Consider the following 18067-nt stretch of genomic DNA (forward strand, 5'->3'; position numbering starts at 1 on the left):
ATAGACATTTCAGATACTTCATTGTTTACCAGGACTTTCTCTGAAAGCTTTGTCCTTTTATACTCTGTGTATTTCCACCAACCAAGAAGATTTAAATGAGCTCTAGCTTTGTAATATACATTTATTTGTAAAACCATTTGTCTAATTCAAGGGTTTTTTATGTATCCCTATTTGAGACTCTGTAGCCCACAACCCTTGCTTCATAAATAAGTAGATATTTAAGAACCACATTTAAGAACTCCAAAGTATTTTGCATTATAAAATCTTAATAGCATTACTTCTAATATATCCCTCTGCGTTTCCATAGGGGAGAAAACCTCCTAATATTTTTACTACTGGATCAAGTGATATGAACAAGGTTATAAATGTTTCATTTTAGGTAAGAAAAAGAAGAGTATTATTCACATTTATTTGACTGTCATTCTTATTTCCCTCAAAGTCATCACTGAGCTCCTAAATAGTGAATAGCTTTTATTTGTTATTATACATTTTATAATACTTTACTCATTCTAAGATTTGGAAAATGTATATTTTATTTTCATTTGTTATGCCAAAAAGACAGGTGACAATTTAGCAAATTATAATTGTTTAATATTTTCATTGAATTATGTGCTCCAGAATTACTATTTTTAAAATTAGAAAAACATGTACCTGAAGCTTATTACAGTATAATTTCTAAAGTTTTTTGAACCATACATCTGGTATGATCAGTACTCTTACCTCTTAGAACCAATATTATTAAAAAACAAAAAACTAAGACAAAAATCCCTTTTCCTGCTTTGTAGCTAGCAAAGGTCTCAGACCTGCACCTTTGATGCTTTTACCTCCATTCCCTCTTTATTGCCCTTTTTCTGTCCTCTTTTCCATTTTAGTTCTCTGTTTCTAACTTTTCTCCCTCATGTTGCTTTTATCCTATAATTTCAGCATCTCCCTATTTCTAGCAGGGCAGCTCCAGAAGGTGTTTTCAGAGCTGATACTCCTGAAAACTATTTCACTTCTTTTCTCTTTGATCTCATGCTTTGACTCCAAAACATTTTATGTGGCCCACTTTGTTAACCTCTTTTTCTTTCCCCAAAGTTTGGAGGATGTTGGATGATGAGAGCATTCCATTCTTTATACCCATTGGCTTTTTATTTTTCCTTTTGAAAATCAAACTGGCTTCAAAATAATATGAACATCTTTTCAAAGTGTCTATTTGACTCCATTAAAATTTATTATATGGTTTAGTCTTGTGAATGGTTTCCCAGAGGACATATAAACCATACTGGTAGCTCTTTCCTTTACTGTTGGAAGAGAAAACATTTTACACATTCTTCTGATGCAGGAATAACATATCCTTCTGTAGAACCACAATGCTCTACTTCTGGAAGATCTCACCCCCTCTGCCCCAAGTTTCTTGAAACTTTCCAAATTTATACTTTGAATTTATTTAATTTTAAGAGGAAAATAATGTATACATTCTAGAAGTTTTATAAACTAAATACATTATAGATTTAGAGATATGGATATAGATATTTATTCCGTGTATGAATAGGCCATTACAATATTGAAACTACTTCAGACACTTGAATTATTTCTTAGAGCATGAATGTCTGCATTCTTTTTATCAGAGAAGAATGGCTCACAACAGTCTTACTGCCTGGATAGAGCTATATAATCTGTCCATCCATAGTGTCATTGCCAGAAGTCAAATAGTAAGTTTTTTGTTTTAATGGAAAAGATCTTTCAGGTTGCTGGTTTTACATGATGGGAATGTGGTTGGAAATGCTTCCTATTCCAGTCACCAGCCTCGGGCTGCCCATGCAATTTGGAATCAGAAATGCCAACTGAAACCAGTTAGGCAGAATTATGGGATAGCAAAGTCCAATATAGGTTTATTATGACCGGAAAGGAGAAGGAGAAGGCATTATATGATTTTTTAAATAGGGAACTTAATTAGGAATGAACCACAGCACCGTGATAGCTGTGGGAGGATTTTTATGTAGTTTGAACTACTGTGTGTGTGAGCCATCTCTGCCCTCCCCAGGGAATACGTGTGGTTTACTGGATAGAATTTAAAACATTTCCTAAGTGGCTCAAAACCAAGTAAAAATAACCCAGAAACAGGCTTTGTAATATGTAAAATAATTCTGTGCAGGAACAATTGAATATTTGAGAGTATTCTACTTGAGAACTTATCTTTAGGTGATGATGGAATAGATTGAAAGACCATATTGCCTCTTTTGTCATACCGTGTCCCATGATGCAACTCGAGGCACAATAAACTAGTAGTAATTAGAATTTCTACTTCAGAAGGAAGAGATAGCACTTTTGTACTTGTTCATGAATGTCTTGTTTTTTGTAGTTAAAGATAAGGGATTTCAGCGTATTAGCATAAAGGCTAAATAGCATTTGAGAGAATACTGACAGTTTTATATTTTAACCACTGTTTTAAAAATGGGCCCCTTGGGTATATACTGACTTCCTCTATAAAGCATCTTAAATGGCTGTGATTTTGTTTTAAAGGTAAAGTTGGTTAATGTTTTTATTTTTTTTCCCACTAATGAATGATACTCACATGTTGGAACTAGCAGCATTAAAATTTCATTAATTATGATTTGGGAATGAAATAGATGAGTACTATAAAGCTTAATGGGAAGAAAATGCAATTTCAAAGTCAATTTAAACCTGTGGACTTCATATCAGAGCAGTTTGAAACTACCTGCTCAGTAATTTGATGTATTAATTCTTACAGCAATGTAGGCTGATTAAAACAGAGATTATAGCTAGAGGAGAATGGCATTGATTGCTGTAGAAGAAAGGAGGGTTCAACTTCTCTGTTTTCTTCAGTTGCCTCCAGCAGCAACTATTCCCCAGTGAATTACGTGACGTTAATGAGCTGCAGGTGAAATAGATTAAAAACTAAAATGACAGTGAGTTCTACCAAAGTTCACAGCTACCCTTCAAGTGTGGTTTTAGTTAGAATGCCTGTGGTGTGTTTAAGATACGGGACAATGGTAATGAAGGTGACATTAGCCAGTAATAGAGTAAGCATCACAAGTAAACATCTGCCATAGTCATTGTCTTGGTCACACTGGCAGTTACTGTTGTAGCCATTAATTTGGGGACCACATGCACTATCACCAAAGAGTGGAAATAATTGCTCTTGTTCTTTGAAATTTGCGGTTTTTTTTAATGTGACCTCTTACCAGTCAGTATTATTTAAAGGTTCTTTATAATGAGTCACTTACATGGAAGAAATTGGAGTGTCTAGAATCAGACTGATGAGGACGAGAGAGCTTCGTAAATAATCAACAGTCAGGGAGAGGAGAGCTCTATCTATATTTTTATGCTTCCAACTTGCACATGTTTATCAACTAGTTGTTAACAAATCCCATCTTTTTTCTTTATCATCTTCTCACTTTTTTTTGTTTTGTAAAATCAAATTTTCATTAATTTCAAAATGCAACTATAGCTGAACCTTGGCATTTAAACATAAAGTAAGCCTATCCCTGAAGAATAAAGAAATTCAGAAGTTGTCTCATTATCTTATGGAATCTTTTCATATTCTTACTCTTGTGAAGTAGGTTTTTTTTTTAATGTTGTAAAAATTATACCAGGCTTAAATATACTGACTCTCCTCTCACTGTGAAATGGAAAAGTAAAGGAAACAGAAGCAGAGGCTGTGGAGGCTAAACTTAACATAACTTAAAAATGAGGATTTCTGTTGGTTATCCCCGTGGAAAAACTTCCTTATTTTTAGCCTAGGTTCTAAAAATAGGGTTGTGCTATTTTCAACGTCATATTTTGGCAGTGCTTCTGAAGAACATCAAAATTAGCTGCCAAATATAGTGGACACTATACTTAACATTATAGGAAAATGAAAACAAATGCATGTGTTTGGGAAGGGGCTTTATTTGGATTCCTTTTTGAGGAGGAAAGCTCAGTATGAAAGCCAGTGCTAATGCAAAAACATAATTTCTCTGAAGGACTTGATGTCTTGATCATTTGAGAATCTAGCAATTGGAAGACCCCACTCCATGGCTAATATGTTGTTTAAAAAGAAACGTAAGCACATACCGAATGGTGAAGCCTACTTCACAGTTGACTTGTACTTGTTTCTGCCCTGGAATAGGTAACATTTCATGTGCAAGAAGTGTCTGAGTTTGTGGTTTCCAGAGAACCTTTTTCCCAGTAGATCTCAGTGGAGGGATAGTGCTGCTTTCTCCTGAGCCAAAGTCAGTTTCAAACAGAGTAAGGGCTGGAGAGTGGAAAATATGAAGAGCTGAGTTTCATACTCTAGCTTGTTTCTCGTCTTTTCTGCTGGCTGGCCTCTCTTCCCTGTCCTCTTTTAAAGGTCTCTTCTCCACTTGGGCCTGTTTTGAAATGGTCATTATATCCATAATTTATCTTTGTAGTTTTCTTTCATGTCTTTCCCTTTAAATCTCATGGCTGCTAGTGATGCAGTTCCCAGGTCTACATATGATTGAAATTAATAGAGGCTCTACTGTGTCAAAGTGCTTATGAATAAAAAGTCTTTCCAATTTGTTGTGGTCTTCCTATATCCTGCCTTTTTATAAAAGGAGATTTTTCTCCTGCCTTCTAAAGTGATCCAGCCACCAAGTAATCAAATCAGTATGGGAAAACCCAAATTACAAAAATGGCAAATTCCTTTACAGAGAGCATTTATTGTTCAGGGTGTTAGGATTTCAGGTATATTTTCCCAGAGACGCCTATGTTAATAACCAAGTAAATGGTACCTGATGGGTAATTGACAGTGAGGAAGGAGGAAACTCATTTTGAAAGAAATATATGCTAGTGTGAGGACTGAGCCTTTGGAGCCTTTTCTGCTCTCACTCTGTCTCCTGCTTGGTCTGTAAGTCTAGTCATACTTTGTAGCTTCATTTAAAACCATCCACTACATGGCAGATTGATGAAGTGTTCTTAGGTATTCAGGTATACACCTATCAAACACAAGTGCTTCTAAAGGGATTACCCTGAAGAACAGCAGCAGTGATGGATTGAATAGAGGGAGGTGTTGCAACATGAGGTGAGGCATAATATAGTGAGGGAAAGAGGAGTGTCAGCCAAGAGCCAAGATAGAGATGGGAGGATGAAGAGGAATTTGTGTGATCTTCATTCACCAGGAATCTAGTCTAAGTGACCTGCTCCTTTTAGTATCAGAATAAGAAATAGCCAGAGATCAAGCCAGATGAATCTGAGATTATCCGTGTCTCATCAGGGGATACTGATCTGTTGGTCATATGCCATAGGAGCCTTCTCTTTAAACCTAGGATGACTTTAAAAAATGGAATGACAAAGAAGTACCTTCTAGCATTATTGTTAACTTTAGTATTGTATTTCTGGACCAGTGCAAAGATACGAGTCCTATAATCCAATGGGTGGAACTAAAGAGAGAAATGAGAAAGAAGAGATGTGATTAAATTTGTAAGTTAGGCACATCTAATGAAGATCCAAACATGATACTATGTATTAAAACAGAGAGAGGGAGGGAGGGAGGGGTAGAGAGAGAGAGAGGGAGAGAGAGAAGAAACCATTTTTTCTTTTTTCTTTGTTTTAAATTTTCTTTTTTCTTTTTTAAAATTTACATCCAAATTAGCATATAGTGAAACAATGATTTCAGGAGTAGATTCCTTAATGCCCCTTACCCATTTAGCCCACCCCTCTCCTATAACCCCTCCAGCAACCCTCAGTTTGTTCTCCATATTTATGAGTCTCTTCTGTTTTGTCCCCCTCCCTGTTTTTATATTATTTTTATTTCCGTTCCCTTACGTTCATCTGTTTTGTCTCTTAAAGTCCTCATATGAGTGAAGTCATATGATATGTGTCTTTCTCTGACTAATTTCACTTAGCATAACACCCTCCAGTTCCATCCATGTAGTTGCAAATGGCAAGATTTCATTCTTTTTGACTGTAATACTCCACTGTATGTATATACCACATTTTCTTTATCCATTCATCCACTGATGGACATTTGGGCTCTTTCCATACTTTGGCTATTGTTGATAGTGCTGCTATAAACATGGGGTGCATGTGTCCCTTCGAAACAGCACACCTGTATCCCGTGGATAAACCATTTTTAATGCAGGTAGAACAGAAGTTTGCTAAGGTACAAAGTGGTACCTTGTACTATCTCTTCTTTCTTTTTCCATCCGAGATTCTGCAGAGTCTTGCCCCTGATCACCCAGAGCAGTCTGAGGTTCATTGCATATTGGCTAGATGTAGTCTCACTGGCTGTGTATAGAGAGTGGTGGAGTGTGAATAGGAATGTCTGGTTAAATAGACAGGAAGAACATAATAAGGATGCAGTGCTACCCCTAGGAGTTCCAGTTTTCTGACCGTATTTATCATTCCATTTTTAATTGTAATCCTCCCCAAACCCCCACTATTGTAAACACACCACATAAAATCATCATCATCATCATCATCATCATCATCATCATCATCACCATCTGTATCATCTACTATGTGCTGGGTAGTATTCTGAAACCATTATGATTTTTAATCATTAATTTTCATATTATCCATTTGAGGTAGGTGTATTAGGATAATTCTCATTATACACAAGAAGATTCTGATATATAGAGGTTATCTAACCTGCCCAAGGTTATACAGCTAGACAGCCATGTGTATATGCATGTGATATATATGCACACACACACACATTTTGATGCCATACATCTAAGGAAATATGAGTTTTTGAAATTTAGAAGGTTTGGAAAATTCTTTATGAAACCAATACTACACTGCATGTTAACTAAGTTGAATTTAAATGAATAAATGTAAAAAGTTTCCCAACATTTCATTTTGGAGAAGCCTCCTTCCTGCAATTCATAATGCTAATGTCATTGGTTATATACTTAGAAGGATATCTGTGTATGTTGAGGATCAGGAATATTTTCCCCCCACTTCTGATATGTTTCCTTCCTCATAGGTTGGTTTGTTTGTTTTTTAGCTTTATTTATTTATTTTTATTCCAAGTTTTTATTTAAATTCCCATTGGTTAACATACAGTATAATATTAGTTTCAGGTATAGATTTTAGTGATTCATCATGTACTTATTATACCCAGTGCTCATCCTTGATCCCCATCACCTCTTTTACCCATCTTCCCACCCACCTCCCTTTCAGCAACCCTCAGGTCGTTCTCCATAGGTAAGAGTCTGTTTTATGATTTGCCTCTCTCTGTTGTTTCCCACTATGTTCATGTTTTGTTTCTTAAATTCCATCTACTGATGAATGGATAAAGAAGTTGTAAGATACATATATCTATTGTGAGATATAGTTGGCCGTTTGCAACTACATGGAAGGAGCTAGAGAGTATTATGCTAACCAAAATAAGTCAGAGAAAAACAAATACTGTATGATTTCACTCATGTGGAATTTTAAAAATTTTAAGCAACAAGCTTGAATATGTCTTTTGGAAAAAAATTAAAATAATTCACAAGTATGTACAATCCACAGAATATAAGCTTTATTGAGAGCAGAGACCTTGTCTTATTTATTATGCAAAATCAGCATGTAATAAATCTTATTTATACAAAATTAGCATTAAATCTAAATGTCAGATATATAATACTGTGAAAATTTTGTACCCTACACTATTCCACTTCTTTGTTAATTTTAGAAGTTCACATTAGTAGATTTACTTATGTTGTATTTCCCAGATGATGAGTGATGTTGAGCGTTTTTTCATGTGTCTGTTGGCCATCTGTATGTCTTCTTTGGAGAAGTGTCTATTCATGTATTTTGTCCATTTCTTCACTAGATTATTTTTTTTGGGGGGTGTTGAGTTTGATAAGTTCTTTATAGATTTTTGATACTAACCCTTTATCTGATATGTCATTTGCAAATATCTTCTTCCATTCTGTCAGTTGCCTTTTAGTTTTGCTGATTGTTTCCTTTGCTGTGTAGAAGCTTTTTAGTTTGATGAGGTCCCAATAGTTCATTTTTGCTTTTGTTTCCCTTGCCTCCGGAGACATGTTGAATAAGAAGTTGCTGCGGCCAAGGTCAAAGAGATTGTTGCCTTCTTTCTCCTCAAGGATTTTGATTTTTCCTGTCTTGGGTTTAGGTCTTTCATCCATTTTGAGTATTTTTGTATATGGTGTAAGAAAGTGGTCCAGGTTCATTCTTCTGCATGTCGTCGTCCAGTTTTCCCAGCACCGGTTGCTGAAGAGATTGCCTTTATTCCATTGGATATTCTTTTCTGCTTTGTCAAAGATGAGTTGACCATACGTTTCGTTTGTGGGTCCATTTCTGGATTCTCTATTCTGTTCCATTGATCTGAGTGTCTGTTTTTGTGCCAGTACATACTGTCTGGACGATTACAGCTTTGTAATACAGCTTGAAGTCTAGGATTGTGATGCCTCCAGCTTTGGTTTTCTTTTCCAAGATTGCTTTGGCTGTTCGGGGTCTTTTTTGGTTCCATATAAATTTTAGGATTGTTCCTTTTAGCTCTGTGAAGAATACTGGTGTTATTTTGATAAGGATTGCATTGAATATGTAGATTGCATTCCTTTGGCTGTTTTGAGGGTCTTTTCTGGTTCCATATAAATTTTAGGATTGTTCCTTTTAGCTCTGTGAAGAATAACGGTGTTATTTTGATAGGGATTGCATTGATATGTAGATTGCTTTGGGCAAAGGTTTAAATGTCCCTGACCCTGTTCAGTAATACTCTGGCCATTTTCCATTGCTTTGAAATTTATGTTGTATCTATCTTTCATTTTTAAATAATTTAAACATTTTGGGGTTTTTAAATTTTTTTTTAGTTCCTAGAAAAATAGATTTTCTTTGTTCCTCCTTTTCTTATTCTCTCCCTTTAACTGATTTTCTCCATTTTTATTTTATCCCTGCTGTCATGGAACTTAAGACCCCATTGACTAGAAGAAACATTCCTTGATGTACTAGTAAGAAAGATAAAAATGCTCAATTAAACTGTGATTTAGTGTTTTCTTATCAGAGTGTTTCATGCCCACTAAAAGAGCCCTACAGATATTAATTTTGGCACTTTTCATAAAATCTTACCTGAAATTTTTTAATAAATGGTTTACAAAAAATGTAAGGACCATCCGAGGATAACAGTTACATCTCATGCTTCCATATTTTACCCTCAGATGGTCCTTACATTTCTTGTTGATGACGCATGCCATCAGAGTTACAAATAATTCCTCAAATAAAGCAAACTAAAAAGTTTGCTCTAACACAGGCAATGACAACTGTAGTCCAAATACTGCCTGGAAAATAGGAGATTCATGCTATTGTTCCAATGTCAAAGATAAAAAAGAATTGTAGGTCGTAGGGTTGATGAAATACAGTACATTTTGATGTTAATTTTATTTAGTTGTGGGAAGAGAATATGACTTCTGCTTTCTAACTGTTAAGTCTTTATCTGTGTCTAATACATTAAGTTTTTGAGTGTGCCATTCTTATTTAAAAAACGTGTAGCATGAGTTTACTGGGCACAAAAGTAAACACGCTATTTAATTGTGTTATTCATATTCCTTATAACCTTCCTTTTTTTTTTCTGGTAAATTCTGTTTGTTGATCCTTGAACTAAGTAAGCTAAGCCCCTGAAGATTTTGTGAAATTATCAGTTTCTTCTTTTATTTTTACCAACTTTTGGTATATATTGGTATGCCATGTTGTTAAGTACATAATGTTTAATACATTTTCCTTGAATTCTATTATGTCTGATATTTACATTGATATGATTATTATTTTTTATTAATATTATCCATATAAATAACAATATAAATATGTAAGTATGAAGTATAAAATAAAATATAACATTTTTTATTTTCAAAGTTTTTGTTGCTTATGGTTTCTAGATTATATCTTGGAAATAACATGAATTAGATTTTCTTGTTTTGTAAACTGGGATTTTACATTTAAAAAAATGTTTAATGTTTATTTATTTTTGAAGGAGAGAGAGACAGAGTATGAGCGAGGGAGGAGCAGAGAGAGAGGGAGACAGAATCCAAAGCAGGCTCCAGGCTCCAAGCTGTCAGCACAGAGCCTGATGCGAGGCTCAAACTCATGAGCTGTGAAATCATGACCTGAGCGGAAGTCAGATGCCCAACTGACTGAGCCACCCAGGCGCCTGAGATTTTATATTTTTTATTAGGAATTTTTAACATGTCATGGATATATAATTATTGATATACTTTCTATTTATCATTTTATTTGTTGTGTGTGAAGCAGTGAACAAATTAGATACAGTTCTTCCTCTGTGGATTCTGTTATATAACGGGCAATATTTTAAATGATATTTTTGTATATCATGTTATAGGTGAAAAGTACTTTCTCATGTACTATTTTTTTTAATGTTTATTTATTTCTGAGACAGGGAGAGACAGAGCATGAGTAGGGGAGGGGCAGAGAGAGAGAGGGAGACACAGAATCCGAAGCAGGCTCCAGTCTCTGAGCTGTCAGCACAGAGTCCGACGAGGGGCTCAAACTCACAAACCGTGAGATCATGACCTGAGCTGAAGTCAGTCGCTCAACCAGCTGAGCCACCCAGGTGCCCCTATCTCATGTACTATTTTATTCGTTCTTCAGAAGTCTTCTTTAAGGGAGGTGTTAGCCATACTCGAAAGGAGAGAGGAATTAACAATATGGAGTTACAGAATGGCAATTTGGGAACCAGAATTCATTCCTCAGTTTGGTAAATGCATGATATCAAACTTTTATATAGTCACTCAGGAAAAACTCCATGGAACTCATAATTATCTTTTAGAGTATTTTTTAAGTAAGCTATACTATATGTAAAACTATTTCCACCTGTATTAAGCTCTTCTCTGTGTTTGACATTTTGTTGGGCCAAAGAGGCAATAATTTCCAAATTAAACATAGTTTCTGTCCTCATGGAGTTTGACTTTGATTTGGAAGCTAAACACTTTTGGTGTGGTCTAAGATAAAGGCAATATTGTCTTAGAACATATCTAAGAGCATTTCTTCTGTCCTGTTGCCCGTCAGTTGGCTTCTTTCATTCTCTATTCAAGTGTAACTTCTTTGAGAGACTTTTCCAAAGTCTCTACACCACAATAAATTCCCCTTACTATGCCCTCAAACATTACCCAGTACTGTTCTTAAAATAATATATAACATACTTTATTATAATTATCGGCATGTCTGGGGTTTTTTGTTTTGTTTTGTTTTTTGTTTGTTTGTTTGTTTGCTTTTGCTTTTGTTTTTGTTTTTTCTTTTTGCAACTGTTTAATTCTGTGTCTTTAGTGACTAGTGTAGTGCCTGGAACACAAGAAAGGCTCAAGAAGTGCACAGTGAATAATCAATGCATGCTAAATTTTGTTCTGTATCCTCAGCAGTACCAACCTGGCATGCAGTAAAGGAGTCTGACCTGTTACCATGACTGTAGCAAGATTCTTGAATATAACATAAACTCTAAATTCTTCAATAATTGAAGCTTGATAATAGGGCATAAATACTCATGTTCAGTGGCTTTTCCAAAATGATAAAATGTTTCAATGTTATAAATCTTATAGTACCCTCTAATAAGAGAAGAAAAATTGGAATAGCAACTCTACATGTTTTTTCAAATTTCTATATAATTCATTATGTAAACATAAGAAGCATTAAGATGAAAATAAATACAGCTGTAGGCAAATTGAGCTGGGGATATTTTTAAAAGAGTAACAGCAAAAAAATGTTACTTAGAGATATTCCTTTTCAGTTACATGCTGTGATAAGCATGGCTGTTTTATGTAAAGGTTGAATCACTAAACTCTACACCTGAGACTAATACTACCCTCTATGTTAACTAAGTGGAATTTAAATAAAAACTTTTAAAAAAGTTATACCTGATATATTTGTCTTAATTTATAATTTTGAAAGTGTTTCTATTCATTTAAAAATATATTTTGGCAGATACATTCGGGAGTTCTGGAAACCTGAAAATTATTTTTTAATGAATATAGTTATGAGAATTTTAAATAAGTAGTGATTAATTTTGCTAGAATGATATATTTGTAGTATTCTCATCTCATACAAAATAAATAATCATAACCTGCATTTGCACTTGAAAAATACAAGATAATTGGCAATGTAATTGGTTTAGTGTGTGTTATGTGTATGTGTTTTGGTTTAGTTTTTTTCAGGTATGGTACCCATATTTACAGTTAAGTTTTGTTTTGTTTTGTTTTGTTTTGCTAAAAAATATATTTTCAATGAGGAGGAAATTAGGCACTTAAATTATGGACATGGATACCTTCTAATACACAGATATGTGTAATACAAAACAGAGCCTAAAGATAAAGGTAATGATTCAATTGTGGTTAAAAACGAGAGGGCGGAGAAGCATTCGGCTACATACAAAGAAAAAATCCACCCACTTGTCTTATATTTGCTTTGTTCAGAAGGCAATAGTGACTTTGAAGTAGAAAAATATTGATTCATCATGTTATAGCCAGAGGGATGTTAATACATTTTCCCCTTTTTCTTCCAGCACACTGATTTATGTCAGTACATGGACAAGCACCCTGGGGGGCTGCATCCAGATAATGTGAAGGTAGGAAAAGATCTTTTTAAGCCAGCGGCTAGCATTCTTCATGTGTATTTTTTTTTCATCAAAGTCTAATCTCTCTACCATAACTTAAAAAAATTGTTGTGTAAAGAGAAGTGATATTGAAGTAAACCATGGTTAGTGCTCTCTTGAGTGATTGGAAACTATGTTTAAACATTAAGTCTTTTCACTGGAATATTATTTAGATTTAATTCTATTTTTGTTTCATGCTAATAATAAGTGAGATCCACTGGAATGCTGTTTTAACACTGTTTTTAAGAGAAGAGAGTTTCAGGTAGCTCTCCCTTAGAACTTCATACTAAAGTATCAGTAAGTTTCAGTACAAAATACTATGATCCAAAACGTTATGGTACGTTCATAGTACATATTTTTTTATTTGTATGTACAAACAGATAACAGTTTCCTACTGCTCTCCTTCATTTCTTTTATTACAAATTGGATTGCTGTGTGTCAAAAGAACTAAGTTTTTCTAACATCTGACCTAGCACCCATCTTGGAAATTGTTTCAAAATTTCATGCTTCAAATAGGAGATTCTTTTTTGACATCTGTGAGAGCGTCAGAAGATACCAAAGTTATATATGAAGGTTTAATGATGTGCTCACATTCTGTAATTCAAATGACTACCTTTCATGATCCTGAGAATCAATTGAGTGCTATGGATGTATGTAAAGAAAAATTCTGCCCGTTTCTTCCTAGGCATTATCTATTGACACCATTCTTTGCAGCAGGCATGTTTCTTTTGTACTTTTCTCTTTGCTTATAAAAATATATATGCACATATGGTATTTTGTGTGTGTTTATTTTGCTCTATAAAAATAACATGCTATTGTATGTCTTTTTAAAATATGTATCATGGATATCCTTTAAAATCAATATATGATTGTAGTTTAATCTTCCTGAAAACTGCATATGAGTCCATAGTATGAAAAAACCATAGTTTTCAACTGTTTCTTATTCATGGATCTTGGCTTGTTTCTAGAATGTTGCTATTGTAATGAATTCTAGGCTAAATAATAGTATGAAACCTTTACATTCTTATTTCTTTTATATATCTAGTTAATGGATTTTCTTTACTAAGAGACAAGATTTCAGTTTTAATGAATTTGACTGGAACATTTGCCCACAAGTTTGTAAATTATAGGAGGACTGTTTTTCTTTACTCTCATGAGCATTGACCATAACCAATCATTTTAAATTTTGCCATTCTGATAAGTAAAATTGGAATACCTTTTATGTTAGTGTTTTCTTGGCTGCTAGTGACAAGTATCTTTTCACATGTTAAGATCTTGACTATTTGTAATTACGTTGCCTGTTCTTATATATTACCTATTTTTCTAATGTTGATTTTCTTATTTTTAATAAGTTGTAGGTGATTGTTAATATTTGTGGTATTAATGATGATTTTTATGGTGGCCAGTTATGTTGTATAACTTTTTTAATTAAAAAAATTTTTTAACGTTTGTTCATTTTTGAGAGACAGTGGGAGACAGAGTGCAACTGGGGGAGGGGCAGAGAGAGAGGGAGAATCTGAAGCAGGCTCCAGGCTCTGAACTGTCAGCACAGAGCCCAATGTAAGCTCTGATTGTGAGATCATGACCTGAGCCGAAGGTAGACGCTCATCTCTGAGCCATCCAGGCACCCCTATGTTGTATAATTTTAAAATGCAGGAACTTGTAGCAATTCTGAAATAGCATTGTGTTTTAGACAAATAATAGAATCAATATGGTTTTAGACAAATAATAGAATCAATAATAGAATCAATATAGTCTGTTGTTTCATATAGCTCTTTTTTTGTTGTTTTTTTGTTTTATTGATAGATAAATAATTTATCTTAGATATTTATGATAGATAAATAATTTAAATTCTTTGTTCATTTTTCTTCAAAATCAGTTTCCGTTGACATAAACAATTATTTAGTCTTAAATTGGGGAAGAAATTTTAACAGATGGAAAGACTCGTTTCGTCAATCTTGGCCATGTTTAAGTCTAACTCCAAACATTAATATCATAACATGAACTTAATTTTGGTTTTTTTCCTAAACATTGAAACATTTTAAGTTCTCTTATTTACACATTAAATGTTCTCTTCTTAGGGTTGATTAGGTTCAAAACCAATAGTACAACATATCCTTACTCTTGTTTCCTACTTTAACCCTGGGGATCTGTAGAGAACCCAATTAGTGAGACCTTCAGCTCTAGGGGACCCAGGGGGCTCAGCTCTAGGGGGCTGAGCCTGCCAATCTCAGTGAAAATCAACAGCTACTCTGAGCACTTTGACTTCTTGACTTCCAAGTTCAGTGACAAGATTGAGATTAAAGAGCTGACTGAACCTTTTCAAAAAGAACCATGACACCACTGGATTTTTATTATTCTTGCTTGGTTTTCTTATCAACCCTCTGTGTGTCATTAGACATGAGCTAAGTATTGGTGGAAATTTTTGTTGGTGAAACAAAGAAAAAAGCTTATTCCACAAAGCATCACCATGTTCACCATACTCAGGCCAGTGTCACTGGTGATTTTTGTGGCATTTGTAAGTTCTGCTTCTTCCATTACATTTTATTTTTCCTTTATCTCCTAGTGGTCTTGAGGAACTTGACTTCTAGGTTGCCGTTTTTCAGCAACTAGTATGTACTTGAAATCATGTTTCAACAACTCTTATCCAAGTTTTGCAAGCTTTTCTTTTATTCCATGGTCATTCGTTGTTCTTCAAATACCTAGTGTTTGCTACCTATTCCCAGCCCTTGTTGTGCCATGGCAGTAAACATGGTTTAATAGTTAGTGCCTTCCTAGGCTGTGGTGAGAAACGTCATGGTGAATTCATTGTGCAGTCAGAATAGAAATAATGTCACAGAAATTGGACGGAACATACACAGTGAGTCTGGAGATTAGTCATATAGAGCAGGAATTATATATACTCAGAAGTTGCTTGATGTGATCACAGATTGATGCCTTACTACATTTTTGCCTTTAAAAGAGAGTGATGTGATTTACCTCTTCTTATACCATTTTGAATAACTGAAAGTCAGCAAAATGTATTGATGTATAGTACCCCTTTACACATAGCTATTGAAATCTCAGCTCCTTCAAAGCATAAGAGACTCTTAAAAACTGAGAACAAACTGAGGGTTGATGGGGGGTGGGAGGGAGGGAAGGGTGGGTGATGGGTATTGAGGAGGGCACCTTTTGGGATGAGCACTGGGTGTTGTATGGAAACCAATTTGACTCGGCTCCTTGAGGATTTGCCAAAATGTATTGGACAGTCTTCTCGAAATATTTACGTGTACAGGAAACCTCAGTAGTCATTTAAAGGTCTTCAAACGTGGCTCCATGGCAGAGTCACCTGCAAAGCTTTAAATGTATATATATTCTCTCCTCTCTTCCAAATTCAGAATAATATTTAAAAATTCCTTTAAGTAGGAAGAGGTGGGCATTTGCTCAGACCCAGTGCTGAGAGCCCAGGTTGCCTCCCATGATCCACAGTGTCACCTTGCTCTCCCTGTGACCCTGCATGGCTTTACCTGTGGAGGACATGTGTGCTTGCTAACAACCCTGGCCTGTCACCCTCTCACAGACTTAAAGCCTGCCTCTGCTGCTCTTCACTCTGCCGGTGGGGTGATCACTGTGGACAGGGGCTGGGCCAGTAGGTGGGGATGGGGAAGAGCATGAGAGACAGGGTCTGGCCTGTGGTGCTTCAAAAAATAGGTGTCAGACCCATGCTTCAAGGTTGAAAATTGGAAGTGTCTTTTGTGAAGAATCTGATCAGTCCAAGAGAACAGACCTAAAGAATCCAGGCAACTCTACAGCAAAGACCTCCTTTGACATAAGTAACTTGGAGGGAGCAAAGTTGTGTGCATTAAATTAGAGAAAGATTGTAAAGAAGACATCAAAAAATTATCAATACTCTCAAAGATGTAGAAGAACTATAGTATATCTATAAAATAAGAATGATAAGTTATTTTTTTAAAAAAGGAACTTAGTGAACAGAAGGTTGCTTTAGAAATTAACAATATGATGACAGAGTGGTGCCTGAGTGGTTCCGTCAGCTGAGCGTCTGCCTCTTGATTTTGGCTCAGGTCATGATCTCACAGTTTATGAGTTTGAGCCCTGTGTTGCACTCTGTGCTGGTAGTGCAGAACCAGCTTTGGATCCTGTCTCCCTCTGTTTCTGCCCCTCCTCCACTTGCATGCATGCACGCACTCTCTCTGAGGCCTCTCAAAAATAAGCCTTAAACAAATATGATGAAAGACATAAAAAAATAACAAAAAAACATGGGTGATAAAAGTAAAGAAGTTTTCCAGAAAATAGAGTATAAAGCACAGATCTGAAAAATGAGAAAGAAAGTATCAAAAAAAAATTTGAGGTCCAGTCCAGGGGATCCAACCTCTGAATAATTGGAGAAAATGTGCAGGAGGAATCATCAAAGTAATAGTCATTCAACTACACTTTTTCCAGCTGTGGAGGATGTGAATTTCAAGATTAAGAGGGTCCATTAAATGCCCATAATATTTAATGAAAATAGACTGACAATAAGATTCCTTATTGCAAAATTTTAGAACGCTGGTTTTGAAGAAAAATCCTACAAAAGGAAACGGCTTTACTGTGATAGAATTATAGTGGCCTTAGCCTTTTCAGCAGCAACACTGGAAGGGAGACAGCAGTGGGACAGTGGCTTGAAAGTTCGTATTTAAAATTATTCCCTCAGGGAGCCTGGCTGGCTCAGTCAGTAGAGCATGTGACTCTTGATCTCATGATCATGATTTCAAGCCCTATATTGAGTTTAGAGCTTACTTAAAAAAAATAAATAAATAAAATTATTCTCTCAACCTAGTATTCTATACAAAATATCAATTGTGAAGGTAAAGTAATTATTTTCAGATGTTCAAAAAGTTGAACATAATGCCCACTGTGCATCCTTTCTCAGGAAGCTACTTGAGGATGTACTCCACTAGAATTCAGGGTATAAACCAAGGCAGAGAAGACAAAGAAACCAAGAAACAAAGGCTGCCACGGAGAGAGATGCAGGAGGTTTTCAGGACAATGCTGAAAAGAATCCCATGATGACAGTTATGCATTAGTCTGGGAGAGTAATCCACTGGTCCAGTTGGAGCAGGTCAGGGGTTTCCAGGAGAGATTTCCAAGAAGAGGAAATTGTTAGGTAAAATACGTAATGTGTTTGAGAAGATTTATGAGATGGGAAAAGAGTTTGGTGTTGAATTAGCACTAACTGCAAAGAAAACTAACCAAAGGAAAACAAACCAATAAACAAAAGAACTAGATCATCAGTAACACCAGGAAAACCAAATTATTGTGTGGGGGTGGGGGTGGGGGTAAAAGTATTCATAGTAAACTAAATGGCTCAGGTCTAAATAATATTTACATAGTCATAATAATTTAAATGTTAATGTTGGTAAAATTAAAAAGGAAAAATACCTCTGAGTGATTCTGCTATAACCAGGCAAGCTCCTTCCAGGATTAGTATCCTAGAAAAGGTTTTTTGACTCTGTCCAATATTCTTCTCCCTACACTACA

General features: G+C 35.2%; 1 protein-coding gene across 3 annotated transcripts in view; it reads left to right on the forward strand.

Annotated features, from left to right (window-relative positions):
- Nucleotides 1–18067, forward strand: part of CDK14 (cyclin dependent kinase 14) — a 606215-nt gene that overhangs the window by 270675 nt on the left and 317473 nt on the right. For all 3 annotated transcript variants that reach the window (XR_006196800.1, XM_042917477.1, XM_042917471.1), the window contains exon 7: nt 12461–12523. Coding sequence is in view for 2 of the 3 variants with exons in the window: in XM_042917477.1 (XP_042773411.1) it covers nt 12461–12523 (63 nt within the window). In the remaining variant the exon portion in view is untranslated. The remainder of the gene's footprint in view (nt 1–12460; nt 12524–18067) is intronic.

This window comes from Panthera leo, chromosome A2 (genome assembly GCF_018350215.1).
Source record: "Panthera leo isolate Ple1 chromosome A2, P.leo_Ple1_pat1.1, whole genome shotgun sequence".
Classification (NCBI taxonomy): domain Eukaryota; kingdom Metazoa; phylum Chordata; class Mammalia; order Carnivora; family Felidae; genus Panthera; species Panthera leo.